Here is a 17197-nt window from a genome sequence, read left to right on the forward strand (position 1 = left end):
AACACAAATGATAGGGAACAAGCAATGGCTTGAAGATTTTAAATAAATCAATGACGAAGCACAAATCTACCTAGGTGATGATATAAGTCATCAAATCAAAGGATGTGGGAAAATTTCTGTCATTTTACCTAATGGTAATGTAAGACAAATCTATAATGTTCTGTATGTGCCTGGTATAACAAAGAACTTGATTTTTGTATCCATGATTACATATCAAGATCTTAAAGTTGAATTTTTTAAATCTAACTACTATATTAAATATCTGCTAGATGACATGAAAACTATTGCTACAGGAATTCGAACGGGAGGTTTGTACAAATTGGATGTAAGACCAGCACCAGTTCGAGATTTAACAGCAGCGGGTTTGACTACAGAAGAGTTATGGCATCAGAGATTTGGTCATATAAACTACAATGATTTGTTGTTACTTCAGAAAAAGGAAATGATAAGAGATCTTCCTATGTTAAAACAAGTGCATAATGATTGTGGTCCCTGTACATTAGGAAAAATCCATAGAGAAGAATTCCCTGTTCGAATAGAGAAGAAACAAAGAGATATACTTGAATTAGTGCACACAGATCTTTGTGGACCCATGCAAACAAAGTCATTAGGAGGTGCACTGTATTTTTTATTGTTTATTGATGCCTCCACAAAGTTTTCTTGGGTATATTTCTTGAGAAAGAAGAGTCACACATTTGAATACTTTAAGCAGTTCAAAAACATGATTGAAAAGCAAATAGGGAAGCAGATAAAAATTCTTCGCTCCGATCAAGGGGGAGAATACAAGAAGGATGAGCTTATCAAGTATTGTAAAGACAATGGAATATTACAACAATTCACAGTACCCCATACTCCTCAGCAGAATGGAGTAACAAAAAGAAAGAACAAAACATTGGTGGAATTGGCTAGAAGCATGTTGAAAGGTAAGAACCTGTCAAATGGTTTTTGGGCTGAAGCATTGAATACTGCAGTTTATTTGAAAAATAGGAATCCTACAAAGAGTTTTGAGCTTAAAACTCCTTATGAAGCACTATATGGATTTAAGCTCGCAGTAAAACATTTAAGAGTATTTGGGTCTAAAGCATTTGCCCATATTCCAAAGGAAGACAGAAGAAAACTAGATTCAAAAGCCGTTAGATGTACCTTTATAGGGTATTGTTCACAATATAAAGCTTATAGATTATTTAATCCCTCTACTCACAAGATTTTTGTTAGTAGAGATGTCATATTCCATGAACAGGATCATGAAGAATCTAATAAGCACAGTGAGGAATGGGATATTCCGTATTTAGTGGAAGAAGAAAGTGAAGAAACAGGAAACAATCAGGATCAACAGCAGACAAAGCCAGAAGATGAACAACAACAACAACATAAGCAGATACAATAGCAGCAGCAGCAATGGGAAGAAAAAGAAAATGATGATCAGACAAGGTTTGAAGCTACCCCACCACTTAGGAGATCAGGTAGGAAAGCTCAATTGCCTGCAAGATATAGCGAAAATGCTTTTATAGCTTGTATGATGAATATTGTTGAACCTTCTAGTTATAAGGAAGCAAATGAATGTGATAGTTTAGGGTTTGTGGTTTAAGGTTTATGGTTTAGTGCTGGGAACTTGGAAGGGAGCAGGAGCGACGAGGGAGCGGCTAGGGTTTGAGGGTTTTTGAGGGATTTTCCCCATGGATGGGCACAGAGGAGGGAGCCCCTCTCCCTCCTACAAGGAGGTGGTGGCCAACAAGTACAAGAAACCTCCGGAGAGAGGCAGAGGTAATGCTGAAGAAGGCAGGAGAAACGGGGAAGAGGAAACAAAAGGTTACATTTCAAAGGAGAAGGAAAGCACAACAGACAAGGAGGAAAACGACAAAAAACAGGGAACAAAAGACATAAAACAGAAGGGACCGTGCAAACCCAAGGCTGAAATCACTCCTAGAGTAGTTTTAAATAATCCATAGCTGCAAGCGCACAGGGAGCACATGCAAACTTATGCAATCATATGAAAATTCATGGGGCTCTAGCCGACTGAAAAAGCGTTACAAACCTGGATCAGATACCACTGGAAGCCTAAAGGAAGCATTGATCTTCATCTAGGGTCCAAGGGTTTCTTCACGGTAGTGTTTACCAACATTGAGGATAAAGACAGAGTGTTTGAAGGCGGGCCCTACTTCTATGCAGCAGCAGGACTCTATATGAGGCCATGGAGGATGAATTTCGTTCCGGAGAGGGAAACTTTTTACTTCAGTCCCGATTTGGGTAAGACTCAATTCTCTACCTCTGGATTATTGGCAAACAGAATCGCTAGCTGCCATAGGAAATAAATTAGGAAGGTTTGTAAACGCTGCTGAAGCCACAAGAAGGGGAAAGTATACCTCTTTTGCAAGGATCTGTGTGGAGATGGATCTATCTGGAGCTCTTCCAGATGAAGTTATCTTGGAAGTTTTGGATGAGGATGGGTGCAAACAGTAAACTACGAGCATATTCCATTTAGATGTCGTAGATTCCATGAACACGGGAACCTTCTAAGAGACTGCCCTCTCACTAAAGCAGAAATCAAAGGAAATACTAACACATCAAAAGACACAAACAGTTTTCACAAAGTAGTTCATAAAGGAAAAAGTGGCAAAAAAGGGCCAAAGCAAAACCAAGCGGGAGGGCAAAAGGTTAGTCAAAATCAGTTCCAAGTTCTTGAAGAGAATGAAGTGATAGCAGCAGAAGATCAAGTAATGAAGGAAGGTTATGAGAAGAGGGATAAGGAAGAGAATATTGAATACACACAGGAAAATGAAAAACAAAAAGGAAACATGATGAGTGATTCAGAACTAGAAATGGATTAGGAAATGAACCAGAGTGAGATGGAAACGGAAGACAATGAGCTACAGGAGATTCTTGACAGAGAAAACCTCGATCTAGAAGGGTTCTTGAATCAAGGAACTAAGGGCATGATAGAATCACTACCAAAAGAAGAGATCAATAGAATACAACAGTTATTCTTGTGGAAAACTCAGACCAAGGGTTTGGAGGAAGCAAACAACACTAAAAGACAGAGCATTGAAGGAGGGAAAGCAGTAAAAACAACTCCAGGGTTAGCACCGAGAAATCCCAGAAAGAAAAGAGGCAGGAAAAAGCAGAGTGAGCTCCTGATGGAATGTGGCAAGCTCATGGTAGACTCAGGAAGATGAAAGATCTAACCAATTACTCCTTCACCAATTGTTAATTATGAAGTTCACAACTTGGAATATCAGAGGTCTCGGCAGCAAGAGAAAACAGAGAATGCTAAATAACAGAATGCAGCAAGCAGCCCCAGATATAATTTTTGTCCAAGAAACGAAATTCTCTATTCAAAAGTTAAGGCAAATCCATAGTAAATGGCTCAGTAGATTTGAGTTTCTAGAAGTTAAGGCTGAAAACACAGCAGGGGGTATCCTCACTCTCTGGAATCCCCAAAAGATTGGAATAATTTATGCAGAGGCATCAAGGAACTATTTATCAGTGGTCATACAGCCTGTAGGCGACAGGGATACTTATCTAGTCATGAATGTTTATGGCCCCCAAAGGCTAGATGACAAAATCCGGTTTATAGAATCCTTGGTGGATCTCCGGGCCAGGAATGTAGGGTTACCTTGGGTCATAGGAGGAGACTTCAATATGATTAGATCGCTCTCGGAGAAAAAAGGAGGTACAAGAGATTTAAATAAATATTCCTCAACCTTCCAAATATTTTCAGAAAGCATGAATCTTGTTGACATTGAGACAAACAATGGCTTCTGCACATGGAATAATAAAAGAGGAGGGACTCCCAAGTAGCCTCCAAGTTAGATAGATTCATAATCTCTCAAGATCTCATGTTTTTAGACAAGTAAATAATGGCAGAAATTCTACCTTTTGGAGGCTTAGATCACTGGCCAGTTCAAATGGAGATCAAAGGCATAGGCACACCAAGAAACCGACCTTTTAGATTTGAAAAATATCTGGCTTTCACACCCAAATTTTAACAACAACATTGAAAAATGGTGGGCGGAAGATTTACAAATTCAGGGATCAACAATGTTCCTACTTCACAAAAGATTAAAGCATATTAAAATGAAACTAAGATATTGGAACAAGAATGAATTTGGAAATATTTTTGCAAGAAATAAAGCGGTTGAAAACAAAATTCTGGAGCTCAACCAAGCTTTGATCAAGGATCGATTTAATAAAATAAAAAATGATTAGGTAGATAAACATATCTAGAATGGGAAAAGTTGTGCAAACAAGAAGAATTTTTTTGGAAACAAAAATCAAGAGTTCAATGGTTAAAGGAAGGAGAGCGCAACACTAAATTTTTCCACTGTTCCACCATTGCTAACAGGACTCACAACGGAATATCTATGATCAAGTACGAGGACAGACAGATTCACCAATCCCATGAGGATATAGACGCTGTGTTAGTCAGACACTTCAAAAGTATTGCTCATGAAAACATCTAGTAAGGGAACCTTTCATCAAGGACTTCACTAAACATATTCCTAAGTTGGTATCCAGAGAGGATAACTGTAATTTAAATAGACCAAATCTGAAAAGGAGGTCAGTGAGGTACTCAAGGAAATGCAAAATGGCAAAGCTCCAGGTTCAGATGGATTCAATGTGGATTTCTTCAAAGTCTGTTGGAATATTGTCAAAGAGGATATTGTAAGGGTTGTGGAAGATTCCACGCTGAGCAGAACTATTTTGAAAGCTCTCAACACCTCCTTCATCGCCCTAATTCCAAAACAAGATAATGCACAAACGCCAGAGAGGTATAGACCCATAGCCTTATGCAATGTAGTCTACAAGATAATTTCCAAGGTAGTGGCCAACAGACTCAAACCTTTGTTGCCTTTGCTTATCTCGGGGGAACAATTTGGGTATGTGGAAGGCAGACAAATTCTAGACAACATCATTCAAGCTCACGAAGTGGTTCACTCACTAACTAGTAAAAGGAAAGCGGGTATGATAATGCAATTAGACATAGCCAAAGCTTATGATAAAGTAAACTGGACATACATCAAGAAAGTGCTAAGTGCGTTTGGTTTTTATCATAATTGGATTAGATGGGTCCCAGCTTCTCAATTTTAGTTAATGGCTCACCCTCTGAAATTTTTCTTCCCTCTAGAGGACTCAGATAGGGTGATCCGCTCTCTCCTTTTCTTTTCATCCTCATGATGGAAGGACTGGGGAGGTCTATTAAGCATGCCAAGGTAACGGGCAAAATTCAAGGACTCCAACTATTGGAGAATGGTTAAGTTCTGACCCACCAACAATTTGTAGATGATATCATGTTACAGGGAATCCCCACAGTCAAGGAAGCACTTGCTTACAAAAAAAATTTGAATGACTTTGCCATGGCAACAGGTATGGAGGTCAATCTTTCCAAATCAATTTTTATTTTCTTTAACACCCACATTGCCATTCAAAGGAATGTCTCTAGAATTCTTGGCTTTCAAAGAGAATCCCTCCTTGGAGTTCCTCTAATAGCCAAACCTTTGCATAAGAGCATTTGGGAACCAGTAACCATCAAGATGCAAGATAAGGTCAGAAAATGGACAATCAGGTCTTTAAATCTGGCTAGTAGACTGGTCCTAACAAAGGCAGTGCTCCAAGCTATCCCAATCTTTATGCTATCAGCTCTCCCAGTTCCAAAAGGAGTCTTATAGCGATTTAGAAATATTCAAAGAGATTTTCTTTGGAGCAAGGAGGAAACCAGGAAAAAATGGGCTTTAGTGTCATGGGAAAAGATCTGCAAACCCAATAACCAAGGAGGCCTAGGATTGGATGATCCAGAGATTCTCAATAAGGTTCTTGGGGCCAAGCTTTGGTGGCGGTGGGTTAGGGATTCAAAGGCTCAATGGGCAAGCACTTGAAAGGAAAAATATGCCAGCTCTTGGCATTTTTCTGAGCTAATAAGAATGACTGGAAATATAAAGGGCTCTCCCATATGGAACAAGGCTTGGGAGAACAGAGGGATGGTTCAAAAAAATAGTTTCTGGGAAATTAGAGAAGGAGATCTTGCACTATTCTAGGAGGATAAATGGCAACAAGAACGGACACTCTTAAAAGAGGAATTTATGGGCCTCAAGCAAGAGACGGACAACCAAGGGTTAGTAAAAGTTAAGTGCATTTGGGATCATGCTAGCAATACAGGAAAATGGAGAACATGGAAGAAAATAGATGGCAGAGAGGACAGTACCCTTAACAGGAGAGCAGAGAACCTAAAGCGGATGTTGGATAAGAGGATGATTCTTGTCACTGAAGGGCAGGATCAACTAAGATGGGGTAACAACAAAGAGGGCAACTTCAATATTAAGGAAGCAAAAGGTATTCTCCTGGGGCTGGAATCCCAAGCTCCAGTTAGAATTTGGCAGAAGCTATGGAGGAGCAAAAGTTGGATGAAGATCAAACTATTTATGTGGTTGGTTCAACATAGGAAAATCCTAACCTGGGACAATATTAGAAAGAGGGGTATGCTGGGACCCTCCAGATGCCAGCTCTGTGAAGCACAAGAGGAGACAATGGAACATCTTCTCAACAGTTGCATTCTCACCTCAGGGTTATGGGATTTTTTTGCCACCCTCTTCAAGCAGTCTGATAGAGACAAAGATAGTATAACTAACACCCTAAACAATTGGAGGAATAGTGTTTTGGATAATGAAGTTCTTAACTCTGCCTGGGCTCTCTTGCCAAGTTTCATAATATGGAACGTGTGGAAAGAAAGAAACAAAATAATTTTCAAAGAAGAGAAGAACTCCTCTCTTAGCCTGTTGGAGCAGATATTGAAACAGTTAAAAGAGATAGTAAGCACAATAGTTAGGGATCTCCCCAAAAATCCTACCTCAAAAACAGAGTTGGAAATACTCAAGCAGTTAGATATGCAGGGGCTCATCCCACAAGGCCTGGACAGGACAATAAGCATGAAGGAAGAGGTTGAAGAATTCTGGAACCCCGCCCCCCGGAAGGATTTTTTAAATATAACATCGATGGGGCATCAAAAAATAACCCGGGAATAGCGGGCTTTGGAGGAGTTCTTCGGGATGAAATTGGAAGCATCATCTCCCTTTTCCATTGTCATTTAGGAAAAGCCATCAACAACATGGCAGAACTTATGGCATTGGAGCAATGCTTAGAACTTCTAAAACAGGAAAACTATCAAAATATGATAATAGAAGCTGACTCAGAGTTAGTCATCAACGCAGCCAAGAAAATTAGCCATGAAACAGGGCCATAAAAAGTTACAAAACACTAGAGGTTAATTAAGGTGCTCCATAGAATTCAGGATCATCTTCAGGGACTACGCACACTCAGATTCATCCATGTGCGTAGAAAGGCCAACAAATTGGCAAAAATTCTTGCCAATCAAGGTGTCACCTGCAAGGATAGCAAAATTTCGTGGGGTTGGCTTGCAATGCCACAAAGCGGACTAAAACAACTCTGCCATAACCAGGCAGAAGAGGATAAGAGAGTGTATCAGAACAAAACTAAGGAAACCAACACACAATGAGAAAACTGATGCAGGACTCACATTTTTGGTCAGACAGATCTATGGCAGTTAGCTCGCCAGGGGCGGCCTCAGCAACTATGGTTATCACAACAACGAAAATACCCGGAGGCGGGAGTTTGGTTCTCACAGTTAGGGGAAAGGATGAGAAGAATATCCGATGGCCCTGTTCGGGCGACTTCATTTCACTTTTTTTTCCAGAGTTGGGGGTTAAAACCACTTTTCGGATGGTTTTGGTGTGATCGCACAGCATTCAAGCCAAAGGCGGTTTCGAATTCAGGGCAGCGACAACATTCTTCTTTTAACACGAGGAGGAGGGCGAGGTAGGAAAACCACTCTCATCGCACTATAACCTTCGCTTATTTCAGGCGAGCGATCATCAGTGCTGTCGTCTAATCTTTGCAAGCCCGATTAATGGTTTGGATGGTGCGAGCGGTTTGGTGGGACTAGAGGCTTAAACATCAGGCTTCTTTTTGGAGTGATAAGCATCTCCACCGTCGGGTTTAAGTAGGATCTTGGCCGGTAGTGTTTTTGTGGCAGTCTCAAGGTTTGCTGGCGCGGGTATTTGTGGGGAGGGTTCTTGTGCCCTGCGACCCCCGTCGCTTAGTTTCTTCAGTACTCAAATGTGATAGGCAAGCAGGTTTTGAGATCGGAGGGCCTAGGCTCTTTAGGACTCGTTTCTTTTGGGACTTTCACCACTATGTGGGGAGGAAATGTGTATATATTGTAAATTATGTGTGATTTAATAAAATATAAGGCACGACTCTTGCTTCAACAAAAAAAGAAGAAGCAAATGACTGTAGTGAATGGAACAAGGATATGAATCTATAATCAGGAACAACACTTGGGAACTAGTTGAACTTCCTAGAGGGAAACAAAACATAGGTTGTAAATGGTTGTATAAACCCTAGATTAATGCAGATGGAACCATAGATAAATTAAAAGTTAGATTGCTAGCAAAGGGGCATTCACAAAAAGAAGGCATTGACTATGAAGAAACCTTTGCCCTTGTAACTAAACTTAATACCATCAAAATGTTGATTGCTTTAGCTACTAAGAAACATTGGATGATTCACCAACTAGATGTAAAGTCTGCATTTTTAAATGGAAAATTGAAAGAGGAGGTTTATTTAAAGCAACCTAAAGGGTTTTTCCAGAAAGGGAAAGAACATTTAGTCTGTAGATTAAAGAAAGCTATTTATGGACTAAAGCAACCACCCAGGTCTTGATATGAAAAGATTGATTCATTTTTTCTGCAATTTGGCTACAACAGAAGTAAAAACAACCCTAATCTTTATACCATGAAAGATGAACAAGGGTGCATAGTGTTGATTTTTTTGTATGTAGATGATTTGATTATTATAGGTGATGCTACTTATCTAATCAAAGAAATCAAGCAGCAGATGTCGCAAGTGTTCGAAATGAAACACCTTGGTGAATTAAGATACTGTTTGGGTCTTGAGATCTGGAGAGATTCAAGAAAAACATTTTTGTCCCAGGGAAAGTATGTCAAAGGACTACTAGAAAGATTTAGGATGGATCAGTGTAAGTCTGCAGCAGTACCACTACAGCAAAACATCAAACTGCAGAGTGAGAATGGCTCTAAAGAGGCAAATGTGACACTTTACAGACAGCTGATTAGGAGCCTAATCTACCTCACCACTATGAGATCAAATTTGGCTTATGCAGTCAGTGTGCTAAGTCAATACATCTCCAAGCCACTTGAAAGTCATTGGAATGCAGTGAAAAGTGTTTTGAGGTATCTACAAGGTATTGTAGATTATGGTATTATTTATACTAATTCCTCTGATGTTAGATTGACAGGATTTACAAATTCAGACTGGGCTGTAAATGTAGATGATCACAGATCCATAACAGGTTATGCATTCAACATTGAATCCAGGCTGATTACATGGAACAATGAGAAACATAACATAGTTTCCTTGTCTTTAGTGGAAGCAAAGTATCAAGCTATGTGTGCAGCAACATGTGAGGTAGTTTGGTTGCGAAGACTTCTCCAAGATGTTGGGGAAGAACAGAAAAATGCAACAACAATCAGATGCGACAATCAGAGTTCAATCAAACTTGCTAATACTCCGGTGTTTCACAAAAACACTAAACACATTGATACACAGTTCCACTTTGTCAGGGAGAAAGTGCAATCAAAAGAAATCCATTTGGTATATTGTAATACATGTGATAATGTTGCAGACATTTTCACTAAGCCTCTTGGAAAAATCAAGTTTGAAATGTTTAGGGAGATGTTAGGCATATTTGTGAACCCCTTCTTCATTAAGGGGGAGTGTTAGAGATAATGGAGAATATCTTAGAATAGTGACTTGGTTCACGAGACCTCGGGATAGGAATTAGTTTCTATTTGTTAGGTTATGGTTGTAGCTTCCCTAAATCTACGATTACTATATAATGTGTGATGTACATGAACAATGTAGAGCGTTCTGCAGAGCCAAAGTCTCTTGGTTCATGCTCTCTCATAGAGCTGACCAATGGTTTTCATTCTCTATTTAATACAAAACATTGCATTTTTAACACTTCCTAGTTGGATGGCTCGATAAAATTTAAGGTTTTGTGGTGATCGTTATCTAAGTTAATTTATGAATATTGTATATACAAATAAATAATTACACATGTTTGCAAAACATACAACTAAATATGACTATGATTATTTTATTTTATCTATGATTAGAGAACCTCGCACTTACAAAATTATTAATAAAAATATTAAAAAATATGAAAAAAACAATATTAAACTTTTAATTTATAAAATTTGAAATATTGTTTTATTTAAAAGTCAAAATTAAATTTTTTGAAAACATTCCAGCCCACCATATTCAGCTCAATAAATTTATTTATAGTTATAATTAAAATAAAACATTTTTATGAACCATAGGTAATGTGGTTCTTTCATATTTATAAATAAATAAATAAAAATATATAAAAAAATCAATATAATTGTCTTAGGTTTAAAAAATAATAATAATTTATAAGTAATTAAATTAGTTTATAATTGTTTTAGGTTTAAAAAATGTAATATTTGAATAAAAAAATAATGTAATTTGTTTAAAAAAAAATTAAGAGAGTTATTTTTTTTAAATTGTCATATTTTAATTGTCAAATCAGTAATGGATATCTATAGCTTGATATTATTTGCAAACGTAAACTAACTCATTATTGTTATTCAAAGAAAACAAACCATCTAAAATTACAGGTTAATAATTTCCACATAAAATTACTTTTTAATAGTCTATAAAAAAAATCCTCTCAATGTTGAGCCATTAACCTATTTCCTTAAATACAAAAAAAACAAAAAAACCAACACTTAACCAAATTCAATATAATAACCATCTTTAAAAAACAAAACAAAAACACCCCTAAAATACAGTTTTATAACATCATATAATATAATATAATAGCGATCTTTAAAAAACAAAAACAAAAACACGCGACAGAGGACAATACAATACAATTACAATTAATTGAGGTGAAAACAAAAAACAAACCTACTTCATATAAAAAGTTAATTTAAAAAAGCACAAAATAAAACCATTAAAATATATTACAGATCCTTCTCATTGAGTTTCCATTCAGAACCCGTCAATCTTTTGAAAACATTCCATTCAACCATACTTATCACCTGTGATCCCTATCTGTACCAAAATGGAAGGTTTTTCTTTTATGACAATGCCATTATGATTTCTTTGCAAACTTGTGAAACCTTTGTGTCCTTATCGACCATCATAATCCATCCCCCTGCCACATTGCCCCCGTGTGAGCGATGAGATACACAGATGTTGTTATACCCTTTGTCAGCACTGAACAGATTACACTCTTCCGTCCACATTAATATGTGAAAGTATAATTCACTACCGCCGCCGGATGTGGGGTGTTTAACTACCATTTTGAATTCATCAACTGACACACCATCATCACTCGCTTCAAATCTTACATCAAACAAATCCTTAGGCTCAACAGTTCTTACACTAATCCCACGCCACCGCCTGGGAGGGTGAACGGTAAGAAAGCACATCAATGTAGCACCGTACGACTGGAATTCTTGCATATTTGTATTAAACTCAGATGAATCTCCAGCAAAGACAACATCCACCACTCTGAGGTTAAATTTCCCCGCAATGGAATATATTCGTCGCATGACCTGCACAGATTTGAGGAGTTCATTTCAATTGATAAATTATACAATTCAATGTATCGATTTATTTCTTGAAAGATTAACTCCGCTCTCGGAAAATTAAATACCTCGTCTGCTTCTGGGTACAGAGGAGGAAAAGTTGATGAATTCCCTACTATTCCACTCAAGAAGGCCGTTGATAGATTTTCATGAGAAGTCGATGCCTGCACACATTTCCCAAATCCGTTTAGCACAACAACTATAACGTAGTCTCGTTAAACTGGTCACTACAATAAGATTACACATCCACCGATAACAGAACACGACTAACCATGAATGAATACGCTGTGTAATACTAACCAAAAAATTGCAAATGTCATTCCAGAGAGCACGAGTGTGTGTTGAAACACGGAGACATTTCAACTGATCCCGTTGACTCAGTCCCTGTATGCTCTTCAGCTCCCAACACGCCTCCGCTTGAATCTCGTCCAACGATGTCAGACCTTCTACATTCAAGGTTTCCAACACAGAGCATCGATTTACCTTGAGGACTTTGAGGTCTACCAGATTTGAAAGGTTTGTTATTGTCTTCAATAGCGAGCATCCTTGCAGGTTTAATCTTACTAATGTCGATGGCAAGTTTTGAACCTTCTTTAGCTCCCGATTTCCTGAAAGATCAAGAGTTTCAAGGCTGGGTAAAACATGCCCAGGAATATGTATCTGGGTTATCTCCGTGCCACTCAAAGTGAAATCTCTTAAAACTGTGCCAACCTGCATGGCCCCCTTTTTAAAACTAAATTTAGTGATTTGACAATTCCTTATAACCAAAACTTCCATATTCGGCCCTGCAATTTCCTTCCATAAAATACGCTCAAGCTCTTGATCTGTGAAACCTATCAAAACTAACTCTTTCAACTCTTTTAATCGTCTCAAATCACCCAGAGACTGTCGTAACTCTGTCCTCAAATCGTCCAGAGAATGACATAGCTTTGTCCCCTCTAAATCATCTATTGGTGAAGAAGAAGCCTTTATTTGAGCAACTAGCATTTCCCCCATTCTAAGTATTTGTAACTTTTCCGGTAGTTTCAAATTCATGGGCAATTTTAAATGAGTATATAGTATATTCAAGTATCTTAAAGACTTTTGATTTTCGATTCCCGCCGGCAAATATTTCAACTTGTGACAACCTTCGAAATCGACATACTCAAGTGATGACATATTTCCCAAGAAGTCTATGGGGATGGAGAGATTTTTGCAGTTTCGCAAAGCGAGAAATTGGAGATGCATCAATTCAGAGAAGGATTCGGGCAGTTGGGTTAGATTATTGCAGCCGGATAGATCTAAATGTTTGAGGCTTTTGAGTTCCCCAAACCCAATGGGGAGCGATTGTAGAAATGTGATATTCTTCAACACAATCTTGCTCGGATTTTTTATGCTGGTTCCCATCCATTCCAGAAAGCGGAAAAAATAAGATGCCGTCAAGCCTTCCCTGCTGCAATTTGAGATCATCGCAGAATCGTTAAGATCAAGGCTGCTGCTAGAGGTAGTCGCCCCTGACTTAACCCGATTGTTCCTTCGGGGCATCTGACGAGCACGTCCCCGACTTAACCGTTGACTATGCGTGCCCGTCAGATGCACGGGAGGGTTAAAGCTGGGCCTGGGCCTTGGATGTGTGTCTTCCACATCAATATTCAAGACACTCAAGTTCCGAGGAGGCTGCAAATGTTAATGCACATAATGTGTTTAATACAATGTGGGACGAATTTCACTATGCTCAAAATACTCAGCAAACTATGGATGTCCTTACCATATTAAATCTTTGGAAGAACTGCTCGAGGTCCCCACGTCCTTCAAGTTCCAAAACTCTCAAATTTCCCAGTGAAACGGTGTCAGGAAAATAGATGGAGCTGAAACTGCGCAGGCGAAGCCACACCAAATCTCCCGACATATCCCACATACTGAAAAGTGTCGACAAATCTATGGGGACCTCAACTACAAACAGGCGTACACCTACACCTTTAATGTAATTCGTGCAATCTGGCAGATGCTCACCTTTCGGCGTCCGAATCCCTCGTATCAAACAGGAATCGGCTCCGCCCTAACAAACGTATTTCAGGGAGTTCAATTAAACGCCCGTTTGTAATGAACCGTTACATAAAAATAAGAGAAAATATGCTTTGCTTACTTGTAACTTCAACATCAATTCCTCTACATCTTTCGAGCAGCCGAGCCGTAGTGGGTTACGCGTTGGGAGCACACCAAACTCTTCCCTGGCGATATGTCTGGCCAACTGCCTGATATGCTCATGCATTGTAATTTTCTCCGTCTTTGGTAGGTGCACATAATCGTAGATACAGTCTGGATCGTAGTCTGGATATGCCTGGGAAGATTGAATCCTGAATCCATCAATCTCAATTGAAGGAAAAAAAAAAAAAAAAGAGAAGGAAAAAAAAATAGAAAAATAAAAGATAAAAAATCAATCCAAGGAAGAAAAAAAGAAGTTATGGTGTATAAGATCCCACTGGAATAATGTTTTTGGCGAAAAGAAAAATAAAAATAAAAAATACCGAGATAATTCTTACCCATTTCGGTCTGGATACCATTTCATCATCTTGGACCTCATCATAAAACTCGACTAGGCATTTTTGACGGAGATTTTCAAGGCAATCACAGACGTCTGTGTAACCTAGGCCCTCAAATACTCGAACTGCAACTTCTTTTTCCTCTCCCACTAAGAAACAACCGATGTCCAAAAATATCTCCTTCTCTTCACTATTCAGAGCCTCGTAACTCACTTTTAAAGTGTCCACTATATCCTCTGGCAGTCTTCTTGATAACCTTTCCAACTGCCGTTTCCAATACTTTTCCTCATAGCGGCCAAGGAACAGCCCGCCCAAAACTTGTAAGGATAATGGCAACCCACCACAAATTTTCAAAACCTCCGCAACCAAACATTCGAATCCTTCATATGGTTCGGATTGATCGAACGCATGCCGGCAGAAAAGCTCCTGAGCATGCTCTGTCTGCAATGGCTTCAGATTATACACTACAGCTTTTGGAGAGGAGCGTCTGAGTAAATCTTGATCACGAGAAGTGATCAAAATCAAACTACGCGATCCCACAACATCAGTGACTAGTAGATTACTTATTTGCGTGATATGATCCACGTCATCCAAAACAATCAGAACTTGGAGTCCTCGGAGACGATGGCGAAAAATACCTTTCCCATGTCTGGTATCTTCAACATGGAGATCACAACCCAGCAGATCCCGAAGGAGCTTCCGCTGCAAAGATGATAAATCCTTTTTCCTGACGTCGGACAAAAAACAAAACCTGGTAAAAGCCGAACGTTTCAGGTTGTAGAGATGTGTGACCAGAGTTGACTTGCCTACTCCGGCCATTCCTGCAATCCCCACAATAACTGTGCCATTTAATTCCCTCTGTTTCTTAATTTCATCATCTATTTCCCTCACAGCTGGATCGAGTCCAACTAGGTATTTTCCCACTTCCAATGGTTCCCAATTTACCCCTTTTAACACAGCTTTGACAATCTCCTCCAAAACCTCTCCATAGTCACTGCAAAGCAACAAACACGTACATGCAGTCATAATGATCAGAATTACTGGAAGGAAGGAAGAAACGACTTCGAGAAATCAAAGATTTGTAATAAAGCTGAATGTATTCACCTTTCATTAGTTTTGAAGAGAAGGCCAGAAATCTCTGAGGCTTTGTTGAGGGCCGCCTTCCATTTCTTGATGTCTTCCATGCCGACTCTGCCTTTCAGTTGGTGTTCTTCAAAGGTTTTCCTATAACATCCCCTCTCGCTGTCAATGTAACGAAGGTCTGTGGGCTCAACGTCATAAAACACAGGAATGATCTTCCTGTTGCATCTCAAGATCCAACACAATTCATCCAAACACCAACGCGATTCAGCATAGCGCTTGCTGAAAATGGCAATATGTACTGACGCACTCTCAATGGCTCCGAGAATTGCAGGGGAGAGAGCATCTCCGGTTTGGAGTTCCTTTTGATCAAGAAAAACGCGGAGGCCATGACAATTTGTGAGACGACGGTAGATGGAGCTAGCAAGAGTCCTCTTGACATCGGGTCCCCTGTGACTTATAAAAACGTGGTATGTTGCTGATACTGGCTCTGGCTCTGTGGCAACCGACTCCATTGGATTTTGCAGATGGGATAGTAGGCTATCAGATTGAAAGGAAGATGGAGGTATATTTGAGATAACCGAAAGACGCGGCAAGGAGAGGAGATAAATTCATGTTGATGTCCTAGATCTAATCAAGGTATAAGTAAAGAGATCTAATCAAGGTATAAGTAAAGAGAAGCTTTTCCCAAATTAACTTGGTGGTACTCCTAAAACAGCTTTACCGAACTGCTCTCCCAGTACGCACCTTGTCACCGACAGTCACCATTGCCCTGTCATTCACTTTACCGGTCTATCTTCGAAAAACATGGCGATTTATCCTTGCAGACCTCAGATCCCCACATTATACGGGCCGACTACCACTCACCTACCAATAATGCCCATTGCCGACCTTAGTAGAAGCAAATATTAAGCGCTATACAATAATTTGATGATTGGGTTACTGTGTTGGTTAAGGTTATTGAGCCGAAGGCTAATTCTACAGCTTAGTACGATAGATGTGTGAGTGTGCAGTTGGTATGTTCACTTTAATAGAAAAATAATATGCTATAATAAAACAAAGCTAAATTTTCTCTAATAACAAAAAAATGTGTATTTAAAATGTTTAAATCTTAATTTTTTCAAAAAAAAATTAATAATAGATTTAAATAAATTATTTGAAGATCTATTTTCACTGATTTATGTGTATATTAATTTTATATATATCCATATAGAAAAAGATTGTTAAAATATATAAATAAGTTTTTTTTATGGTTAAAAAATTTAGTTTGTAGTTGAAGAAATTTGATCCCTCTCGGCTCATGTTAGATCCGTATCTATGTTAGTTTAACCAATATGATTTTATTCTTATTCAAGAGAATAAGATATAGATATAGTATGTTAATGATTGGTTTGGACAAAATGTAAAAGTAGTATATCAATGATTGACATAGTGAATAGTGTTTAATATTCATCATTATAGGAGAGTCTCTTTCACAACTTTAAAGTCTCTTAGTGTCACAATGCACTATTTGGGCACATTATGATACCTCGAGCTTGCACCGATGTGTTTCACCTTTGACTTGTGGAGCATAGAGCTACTTCACTTGGACTACGCCTCACATTAAGCTTACTTATATAATCTCTATGCCATTAGTTACTTATACCATGACTTTGATATAGTGGAAGTAATTTTATTGTCACTTCTACTTCAATTAAACTTCCATTTATAAAGACATGAGCATTATGTTGGACATTGGATAATCTAGGGCTCCGTGTGTTTCATGACTTGCACTCTCGAAATCCGTTAACTCTAGTGATGTGTTTGTTTACTAACACCTGTTGGTTTTTGGTGCAAGGTGATGTGTTTGTTTACTAACACCTACTGGTTTTTGGTGCAAGATGATGT

General features: G+C 38.7%; 1 protein-coding gene across 1 annotated transcript; it reads right to left on the reverse strand.

Moving 5' to 3' along the window:
• Positions 1-11038: 11038 nt before the first annotated feature.
• On the reverse strand, positions 11039-16168 carry LOC149244617 (uncharacterized). Its single transcript, XM_089374916.1, has 7 exons — positions 15335-16168; positions 14231-15224; positions 13834-14028; positions 13456-13746; positions 12009-13364; positions 11777-11872; positions 11039-11675 (listed from the first exon to the last, which is right to left on the reverse strand). The coding sequence occupies exons 1-7, from the start codon at positions 15823-15825 to the stop codon at positions 11196-11198; spliced, it is 3903 nt and encodes a 1300-aa protein (XP_089231042.1). The 5' UTR covers positions 15826-16168; the 3' UTR covers positions 11039-11195.
• Between the last annotated feature and the right edge of the window lie 1029 nt (positions 16169-17197).

The sequence above is a fragment of the Pinus tabuliformis genome, chromosome 8 (genome assembly GCF_031772625.1).
Source record: "Pinus tabuliformis cultivar Carrire ecotype Pingquan chromosome 8, CPIR1, whole genome shotgun sequence".
Taxonomy (NCBI): Eukaryota; Viridiplantae; Streptophyta; class Pinopsida; order Pinales; family Pinaceae; genus Pinus; species Pinus tabuliformis.